Source organism: Ylistrum balloti, unplaced genomic scaffold, assembly GCF_031769215.1.
Source record: "Ylistrum balloti isolate Yb309-2 unplaced genomic scaffold, AGI_CSIRO_Ybal_v1 Utg370280, whole genome shotgun sequence".
NCBI lineage: Eukaryota > Metazoa > Mollusca > Bivalvia > Pectinida > Pectinidae > Ylistrum > Ylistrum balloti.
Genome location: NW_026782215.1, coordinates 321,406 through 332,030, shown reverse-complemented (window position 1 = coordinate 332,030; position 10,625 = coordinate 321,406). Strand labels below are relative to the sequence as shown.

Below are 10,625 nucleotides of genomic sequence, written 5' to 3'. Positions count from 1 at the left end.
ACATTATGTAAAAGTGCAACATGGTCTCCAAACATATCTGTTTGACACATCTTTAGAAATCACTAGAAATCTGATATAATAAACTTATTAATTTACATACTGTTGTGGCTTTATTTATCACCAAAAAACATGAACTAACAACATTTGCAAACACTACCATGTACGAATAATACATAAGTCATACTATAAATATCAATCGTGTATTATAAAATTATTCTGCATACGAAGTTAACAAGTCTGCACATTAAAAGAGAGAGCCATAACATAAAAGCTATGTTTCTACATAAAAACAAGACCCATTCTTAATTCCCTATTCTTTAATTGTACAAACATTCAAGAAAATGTGAAATATGACTTCCTGAGGTCGCACAATACAAATAATTATTAATATGATGTAATTATGTACAATATGTGTAAAAATAACGTAAAATTAATGTTGATTTGTTATACAAATGTATACAGGTATAAATTAGGTAAACGAAATGTCAGGTGTGACGCGATGATATACGAGTGAATTGAAAGTAGTTCAATTTAGTGCCTTTACTTCATACATATCATGTAGATCTCAGTTTTACATACCATGCCATGTAAATGAGACATGACAGGACAGAGGCAATTAAACTCTAAACCATAGGACCAGATTTTACAGACATACCAACTATATTGATATTTTGACGAGGCGATAGCTCCATTGGAACATCTTAAATGACAGGATCAGGGATAAACGGCATTTTAGATATTCAAAACCCATACTTACATAGTTGTTCCATGTCCACAATAAGCATTTTGTGATGCTAAAAGAGTAATCGTTACAACATTTTGACAATTTACGTATTTTGCTATTCAGAACACAATACCCTAAGTGATTTAATCAAGAAACTTACTATTCATTGATATGATTATTTATATATACAGAATAGGCAACAGATTTATCAGCTGTTAGCATAAATAACTTAACTGAAATGTAAAAATATAAACAAGATTTGATAAAACACTAAATCACCGATCGTATACTCAGTGAACCACATGATGTCATGAATAATAGTATTTAAACTATATAACGCCATATATATTTATATTTTCATTGAATCTACTGGTATGGCATTACATCAAAACATGTATTACCCTTTATAACAAGTTCTCATCGAATCTTACTACATCAAATTAAGTTAACGCAAATCTATTTACTGGTAACTGAAACACACAAAATTAGATTGGCATAACATTGTTGAATGCTAATCGAGCATCGTTTGCTTAGAATTAATCAAATTACATACAATAACACACATATATACATGCAATATTCCTAATTAGCAAAAACATATTCAAAACAAATTCAACAGGAGAATGAACGTTCTACAGAATGTATTCTGACCTGCAGAATCACTAATAGAACTCATAACTGAATTTGTTAGAGCTAGGGCAGATTTATCTATCACTGCAATAGTTTATCATATCTATACACATCTACTTTGGCACAACCGGTAATATAGTGCACACGTCACCATTTCAATAGTGCACCATTTAAATCTAAATTAAGTATCCATGCTACAATAAGGATTGATATCGATATCCGGGAGAATGTCTAAAAATACAGCACATCGGGTTACAATATGTTGATAATATCTTTATCTCATATTCTAATTGATAGATCGCCCCAATGCAATCTAACCAGTATTGTTAATCGTTTATTTGAGCAGGCATATCTCGACGACTTTTGTATCCGGCACGAACGATATCACGACTATGATCGCAGATTTCATAAGCATCCGGAGATATACAACAGTGTTATGTGCATTGAACAATGTACATTGTTGACCACTGAAATTCAGTGGTATAAAGTTAAATATTGACCACTATCTGTTTATCATATTATGCAAGTTGGCGAAAGTTTCAGTAGGTTTTGATCCTCAGAACGAAACGTGAGGGTATTTTTTTCAGAAACATCCTTCTTGACGGATTTCCTCGTCATCGTATTTCGTGTTTCGGAGGACGGTGTTTTTTGAATACATGCGCTTTTATCATTTTAGTAGGCTCTTCCTCTTCCTGCCTTCTGACAAATCTTCCTTGTTGTAAATATAGGCAATCGTTTGACATAATGACATCTGACTTTCAAATACCACAACCATTCTGGTTTGTCATTACCGCCCATTACTTTTCATAGTTGATTCCTTGCCAAATAAAGAATCTCGTATCGACTGTGAACAGTAACAAACCTTCATTCATTTCACATAAAATGTCCCGTCATCTCTTGCCTTCAGTTTACATTCTCCGACTTGTGATCTGCCTGTAAATGGGAGTGAAGACTAGGATATCCATAACCTTCGGTTTCGGAGCGGTTCTGGAAGAATTTATGATCTTTTCACATCCTGGGGTGGAGGTGGGATTAAGTAGGAACGGTTAAGTTGAAATTGCATCATACATTGAACACTTTCCATGGTGTCATTCACACCCTTTTAAAATAGTTGAATGTATGGTGCAATTTCAACTCTTTCTAATCACAACAAAGTTCTATGTGTTCAAGCAATTCTCCATGTTTATCACACGTGAATTCTTTACGACATTTTGGACAAGTCAACAATTCTCTTTTTGATGATCTAGGGGATGCCCTCGGAGAACGTCTAGGAGACGACGACCTTGACGAATGACATTCATTGACATCACTGCCGCCAACACATGTTGTTTCTTCATTGTCATCTAAACAGATATCTTTATCAGTCGATAGCAATGGCGCGTCCTCCAGCACAGGAAACCCACCCAACAATGGATCAGTCATATCACTTTTATAAGTTGATTCATTGGTGCTTACAGAAGTCGTTTCTTTTTTCTCAACGCTAGATGGTGGTGCATCAACCTGGACACCACCATCGATAACGTTATCTTCCAACATGTCAAAGCGTCTCTGTGGTCCCCGTGTCGCCAGTTCGTTCTACAAGAGTATGCATACATGCTAAAGTACAACACTTCTAGGATATATACATATCTAATAAAAAATAAGCAGCTGCTATTCACTGAACATGCCTTCAATTTATTTCAAAGCGAAATATCTGTATCTATATTCAATGAGCAGGACGTCTCCAGGGACTACTGCAAAAACCTACATCTTTGTGATTGGCATGTCAATTATTTTCATTAAGAATATTGTGCCGAATAATGAGTCAATGTCTTTGAAATGAATGTAGGAAATGGACGATACATTTTACATGTATGAAAATAGATATAAAATCATTTACGGTATGCATACTGTATTTTGGGATTGCATGCAATATTATTGCACGAAATACGTCCAAGGGCAGACAGAATTTAAACATACCTGGTAATGAGGAACATTTTGGTAATTGTTTGGCACATCGAAATTATTGTAAAAGTCTTGGTTCTGGTAGTATGGAGCGTTGTATTGTGGTTCATTACGGTGGACAGCCGCTTGTGCGAGTCGATCTCTCTGAAAACGACAGGTACATGTAACATCGACTTATTTCCGTTGTAAAGGATTAGAACTATTTATCTATTTTCAGTTACCTGATTCATGTGATCCATGTACATGATTCCAGACTTCCTTTGCTTCCTGAATGATTATTAATGTTAACTATGAATGTTTCAATATGTCACATAAAGGAACTGGTAAATATATTTCTATATTACCTAACACGATAACAATCATTGATATCATCTTATTCTGCATGAAACATGACGTCTATCCTTCACATTGTGTATATCATTGACTGATCGAAATAAATAATGTGTAAAACGATTTGCTTTACAATCATTCCTGTGTCTATTTAAAAATTCACCTCCATTCTCACTTTCTGAAGCTCTGCTTCCAAGGTCGAAACTCTACTCTGTGCTTTTTCTCGGTCACGTCTCTCCGACTCAAAATCTTCCGTGCATATTTGGATTTGTGCTTTTAACGCGTCTAGGATTTCTACATCACTCCGAGTACCACTGCCATGGTGGGAAAGCTCTAATTCGTTTTTCAGTCGCTCTACTTCTGTCGTCTGCTCAATCAAAGTCTGGTTCCTTTCCAAAAGTTCAGTTTCAAGCTATCATAGAATAAATGAAATCATCAGAATCATTTCAATTACTGAAATATTGTGAACAATTTTACATTTTAAGAAAATAGAAGCAGGCTTTAGCTAAACGACTGTATATTCGATACATGTGTAGTTGAATTTCTTTGTCTAATCAAAGTAGAGTGGAAACCGAATGAGGTGATTTTATCATACAAATATAGTAATCAGATAACATTATACTACAAGGAAATTTTGTAAAATATCGGAAATTCAAAATTTGAAACATTATTCAGGTATAATTCTACAACTTTTCATGGGACCAAAAAGTGACTCCAAACTTTGAATCAATTTAAATATTGGTGTGACTTACTCTCCGTTTTTCTTCTTCTGCGAAAGCCAGACGCCTCTTTGCCTCGTCAAGAGCCTGGTTGATCATTTTTGACCTGGCAATTGAAAGTTGATTGGCCTGGGCAGAAGCCAGCTGGCCCTGCAGCGTCCGAATTACCGCCTCCTGATACCTCACGTGCTGTTCTCTCTGAGTTTCATATTCTTGCCATCTCTTGTTCATCGTAACCACCTGGAATCAGACCCGATTTGAAGCTGAAGTACTTAAAATACTAAATGTCACATGTCACATGGTTAATGAAGTCAAGCGTCTCTCTTGATTAGTATCTTCATATAGTAAAATGTACATTTTGTCTGTTTGACATAGGCCCTAGAAAACATAATCATACGAATTAAAGATTCCTTCAGACTTATTTTAATACTTTTTTTTCAGGTTTCACGTTTTTCTTGAACTTCGATATTGTGATGTTGTAAGGAATTTACCTCTTCAACTTTTTCTTGCAGTATCCGGTTATCCTGAATAAGTTTTTCCTTGGTTTCATCACTGCCCTCGCTTATCTGTGAAAAGAGAAAACAAAAGTGTGTATACTGCAATACTGAATTTTTATACGAAGTGTTATTGGTAATATTTTACTTTTCAAAATAAAAACAATGAGATTTTACTTTTCTATTTGTATTTCATAGTTTACCTTATTTGAAGCTGTCACTTTGGGTTCCAGTGCTCGAGAAGCGTTTTCAGAACGCTCCAATCGCAGAGCCATTTGCTGACATGTGACTGCGACGTCGTGGAGTTGCTGACGTAAATTGGTAGTTTCTTCTGCCAGAGAGTGACATAAGACGTCTCGCGTTTGGAATTCTTCTTTCATTTTGTGGACGGTTGTCTGTAGGGTTGAAATTGTTTGATCTTTTACATTTTCAGATGAACCCATTAGTTGCTCTAATTCATTAACTCGTATTTGTAATTCTTCGCATGTCCGTGTCTGGCTGCTTATTGTCTCATCTTTCCTCTTCAATGCCTGTTTGTTCATAAATAAATCGATCAATATAATTGATGTTACCTTATTTCAATTTCAAACAGAATAACAGAAATTACGAGACTGAAAAGCAGATAAAAAACATAAACCCAACTTTACAACAGATTTACTAAAGATGTGTAACAGTACTAAAATACTAATGACTTGGTTTAATAACATATAAATCTCAATACATGACTTAAAGCTATAGGAACTACTGTCAACTATGAATAGTGATAATTAATGACAGTGATTAATCGAAAACTAAACGGAAATACTATGTATCATTTCAACTGACATAATTAAAAACCGCTAACAAGAATAAAAAGGTTGAAAATATCTTTAAAATAATCAAAATTACAATAACTTATAACTTTCTGTCACATAAATAATCCAAAATGGAATATACTTAGTGTGCCTTTAAAACATCAAATTACCGTAAAATGTGTGCTTCGTTCATTTTTCATTCTCTATTAATTTATTTTAATGTTTATCAGGCCGAATAGGTTTACATTTATCCTATGTGTATGAATCTTGTATAGATTTCTGATATTATATAGAGATCTTTTCGGTATTTTCATTACTATATCAATACGTAAATCCCCTGAATTCTACAATAAAATGACCCCGTAGTGCGGAAAAACCAGAACGTCCAACGATTGGCCTAAATTCACGCCAATCGCAGTAACGCTCAACTAACCTGCTGCAGTGTGGTTATTTCTTCCGGATTTACAGAGGCGCCTCGAAGGAGAGTACGTAGTCTGGCGTTTTCCCGTGATAAATTATCAAGCAATTGATTCGATGTTCCGGGCATAAAAATATCTCCTTCCTCCATGGTAATATTGTCCGACAACCCGTTTGACGTCAAACGACTTTGAAGGTTCCTGATGGCCGTGTCCTGAGTTTTACATTTTTTCTGCAATAATGCGATTTCTTGTCTACCTTCTTGTAAAAGTTTGGATACCGTTTCAACTCCTTCCTTTCTGATCTTATGTGACTGTAACTCCTGACTATATTGTTTGACTAACATTTTCATATGGTCTACTTTCTCCTTGTATGAATCAAGCTCCTGTTCCATGCTTATGGATGTGAGGTCAGTCCCACTAGTGTTAACATTGCCATCCATACTCATTTTGTTCCCGAGGATCAAATCGTTTTATTTTCTGTTAAAACTACTGAAACAGAAATTTATTCAAACACATTATAACGTGGCCCTTATTCGTGATAATTATTTAAGTTCAATATTGCTGCAAGGAGTCGCATTGTTTAAACAAAATTATGTAAACCCCCCTTCGTGTACCTCAATTGTTAGGAGCCTCGATACCTGAGTGAACAACAAGAACAATCTAGAGGACGTTTGAAAATTCTTAATACTCGGACAGATTCTACTGTTCCCAATGTTTTGTAGTTCCAAATTTGCATCCTTTTATATAATAACAGTAAACAAAAGTTATAAATAATAAGAAATGTCAAAATTTTACAATACAAGAACGAAAATAGACTTACCGTGAACCTATCAATAACACTGATGTCGATTCACCATCTGTGTCGCCACCACTGCTTGCTGTACCTATTTTTAGACTGGGGAAGTCCCCAGAAATTCTATAGTGCGTATCGAAAAAGTCGAAATTCCATTACAACTGCGCACATGTGTAGACACAGGAGTGTCGCAATGATATGATATAAATAAGTAGCAAATATGAAATCTATATTATCATAATCACGTGCTACCTGATAATCAAGTGATTTATCGATAACTAAATCATGAACTATACTATATACATTTCAAAATGAATTGATCGAATGTAACGTAAAATCTGTGTCATCATCACAAGATTGTACAACATATTTCATCTAAATTAGCAATCAATCCCAATAGTTTCACATTAATTCTTGAAAACTTTTAAAAATGACGGAATCGACAAAAATATATACAGTCCGAGTTTACATGTAAATTATAGGTTCATCAAGTACATCTATATTGCTTATAAAGTGTTATGGGTAGGGAAAATCGCCAAAAATCTATGAAAAAATAATTTGTATTGATATGATTAATTCATTGGCCGATAAACATGTTTTACAGCCAATATTTAATATGAGACCAACATGAAATATCACACCATTGTAAAATTAAATACAGAAATAATGTTAGGAAAAGACGAAAAATTTAATCACTTCTCAACTTCAGTGCCTGTACTATAAGATCACAAAATAAAAAGAAGTTCTCCTTATTAACAGCGGGTAAACGGGACAATTGTTGCGTATTTTTAGTAGGAATCTATAATGAATTTCCATCGGTACTCAATAAAGTCCCATCCATACAGGAAGTCATATACAGGATGGAAAAAGACCAACATCTCGATGCGTGCGTTGTGTTTACAGTGGACGTTACGGAGCTGTAATTATCGTTCTTAAAAATTAGACAAAGGTAGCACTTGTAAATCTTTATTATCAGGAGAATCGTGTATGGTCAGGAGGGGGTAGGGGCAATTTGCCTCAAAGTCAAGATTTGATCGAATTACATGCAATATTTTGAAAGAATGCTCCAAGAATCCCCTTTAGATTCATTATTATGTATGTTCATTTTGGCACGTTCACATTTTGTTTATTGGTTTATTATAGTGTTAAAAATCTGTTTTACTGCCGCCAGTAAAAAATGGTTTTAAGAAAAAAATCAATGAAGCTACAAAATACCTGTTGGCAAAGACAGACAAAAAGTTTGCATTTTTATTTTTCAGTCCAATGGAACCTGCCATGTTTGTAAATGGCTTTGTATATATTAAAAGATGCACAAATTATATACATAGCTAAATATGGGTTATCTTTTTAAAAAATAAACATTCCACATTTTCCCCTTAAAATCATTTAGTTTAAATGGGATGCAAAATGATGGATCTGATAACTTATTTTATCATTAGTTGTTAATTAATTAGAACAAAAATATATTGTCATTACGAATCATTGATCGCTTGGTTGTGTTGTTATTTAGTGAATATATTCCTTTAATATGTTTACAATGCGTAATATAACCTGTTGTGACATCGGGTCTAGACAATGTGAAGATGCCGCACAATTACATACTGCATTGTGGCGTAACAATGGAAATCTTAGATATAGTAATGACATCAAGTTTTCTGTGAAATTTGCCTGGATAATCTAATGATAGATCTTGTGATAAAAAGGATCTTAATTCATTTCCATTTGATATGTGATCTACAAAACTCATAGGCAAATATCCGTTTAGTTCTACAAAGGCTCGCTAAAATTGCAAATTCTGAGATTAATTCCTTAAATCGCATATCAAAATGAATTCCCAAGCATGAGTATATATGAGCTTTACTTTCTTTCAACTTCGATTTTTTTCGAATGAAAGTTTTTTTCCCTTCAAATATCAACTTAATGTATTCTAACATTTTCTTTCCTTGGCGAAATTAGAATTTGTCCCATCCGTTAATTCAAGCAAAACATCTGAAAACCACAAGCCGATCTTCAGACTTTGGAGTGATCAAGCATATCCGGGGACATGTTGATATAAGTATATAACAATCGGGTTTTCCATGACTACCAGTAAATATATACATTTTATGATACACTCGGTAAAAATAAATTACCGCTTTGTAACCGGACATATATGTATGTAATTTCACAATTTCAGCTGTATGTTTTCAACAGTAAATTCATGAAGAAGCACTTTGATACAGCTTATTATATCTTTCCATGTCCTGTTGATGTTTTTTAAAAACTTTTTAAAACTCTTCTCTTCTCTCAGGGGCTCAGAGGTGGGGATGGGGTGGGGGATCAACGTAGAACATTTAAATAATATTCAGTGAAAAGACTGAAAATTTAATGTGTGTAGTTTCCGGCAGCCGTATTCGACTCACTGAAGGTAACAGGTTTACATATGATAAATCATGGAATGACGCAGATTAGTAACGGAATGTAGGTTCGTCATACAAGTTTACTTGAAAAAAAGTATGCTTTTATACACACCAGAACGATCGGGGAATGTCTGGGAACGGAAATACTTACAAAAATACTATACTTTAGATATAAATACACCGAACTCAATGAATAGTTCGGTCATTTAAGTACTATTCAGTAAGGTCGGACAGTTAATTTATGAAAAAAGAAACACCTCGTTATTCCAAACAGTTTAACAATTGTATACAGTAGAACCTTCATATTCTAGATAGCGTGGTGAACGTTCAAAACACCTCGTTATTCCAAACAGTTTAACAATTGTATACAGTAGAACCTTCATATTCTAGATAGCGTGGTTCGAGTTCTGTAAAAAGAACAATAGTCCAGAGAGTCAGGTAACTGTATAGAAAACCCCTTTATTAACTTGGGTTGATTTGTTTCTGTGTACAACGGAACCCAATTATTCCGGAGAGACTTGTTGTCTGTAAAAACTAGTCCATACAGTTTGGTCTCCGTACACAATAGAACATTTTTACTATCTAGTCCAGACACATTGATGTCCGTAAACAGTGTAACCTTATTTCTTTCTAGTACAAACAATTTGGTGTCCATACACAATCAAACCTTATTACAATGAAGTCCGGACAGTTTGGTGTCCGTACACAGAAGAACTTTACTTCTATCTAGGACAGCTAGTTCGTTGTTCATACACAGTAAACGTTATTACTGTCCGGACCGAACAGTTTGATGTTGGTTAAGAGTAGAACCTCTTTATTATCTATCCCGACTGTTTAGTCTCTATACACAGTAGAACCTAATTAACGTCAAGTCCCGACTGTTTAGTCTCTATACACAGTAGAACCTAATTACCGTCAAGTCCCGACTGTTTAGTCTCTATACACAGTAGAATATTATTACCATGTAGTCCAAACAGTTTGATGTTGGTACACAAAGAAAGTAAAAACTATCTAACCCGGACTGTTTAGTCTTTCTACACAGTAGAACCTAATTACCGTCAAGTCCGGACAGTTTAGTCTCTGTACACAGTAGAACCAAATTAACGTCAAGTCCGGACAGTTTAGTCTCTGTACACAGTAGAACCTAATTAATGTCTAATCCGGACAGTTTAGTCTCTGAACACCGTAGGGTTTTATTCACTATCAAGTCCGGGCTGTTTAGTCTGTGTACACAGTAGAACATAATTACTGTCTAATCCGGACAGTTTAGTCTCTGTACACAGTAGAACCTAATTACTGTCTAGTCTGGACAGTTTTGTCTGTGTACACAGTAGAACATAATAACTGTCTAGTCTGGACAGTTACGTCTCTGAACACAG

General features: G+C 34.6%; 1 protein-coding gene across 2 annotated transcripts; it reads right to left on the bottom strand.

Moving 5' to 3' along the window:
• Positions 1 to 299: 299 nt before the first annotated feature.
• Positions 300 to 6,928, bottom strand: LOC132552779 (TNFAIP3-interacting protein 2-like). Of its 2 annotated transcripts, none has more exons than XM_060216969.1 (8): positions 6,875 to 6,928; positions 6,069 to 6,543; positions 5,045 to 5,371; positions 4,839 to 4,913; positions 4,381 to 4,587; positions 3,792 to 4,040; positions 3,314 to 3,442; positions 300 to 2,929 (listed from the first exon to the last, which is right to left on the bottom strand). In XM_060216969.1, exons 2-8 carry the CDS (start codon positions 6,498 to 6,500, stop codon positions 2,495 to 2,497), a joined length of 1,854 nt encoding a protein of 617 aa, XP_060072952.1. In that variant the 5' UTR covers positions 6,501 to 6,543; positions 6,875 to 6,928; the 3' UTR covers positions 300 to 2,494. The 2 variants fall into 2 exon arrangements, with proteins under 2 accessions (XP_060072952.1, XP_060072951.1); XM_060216968.1 differs by having other exon boundaries at positions 6,069 to 6,540; positions 6,875 to 6,920.
• Between the last annotated feature and the right edge of the window lie 3,697 nt (positions 6,929 to 10,625).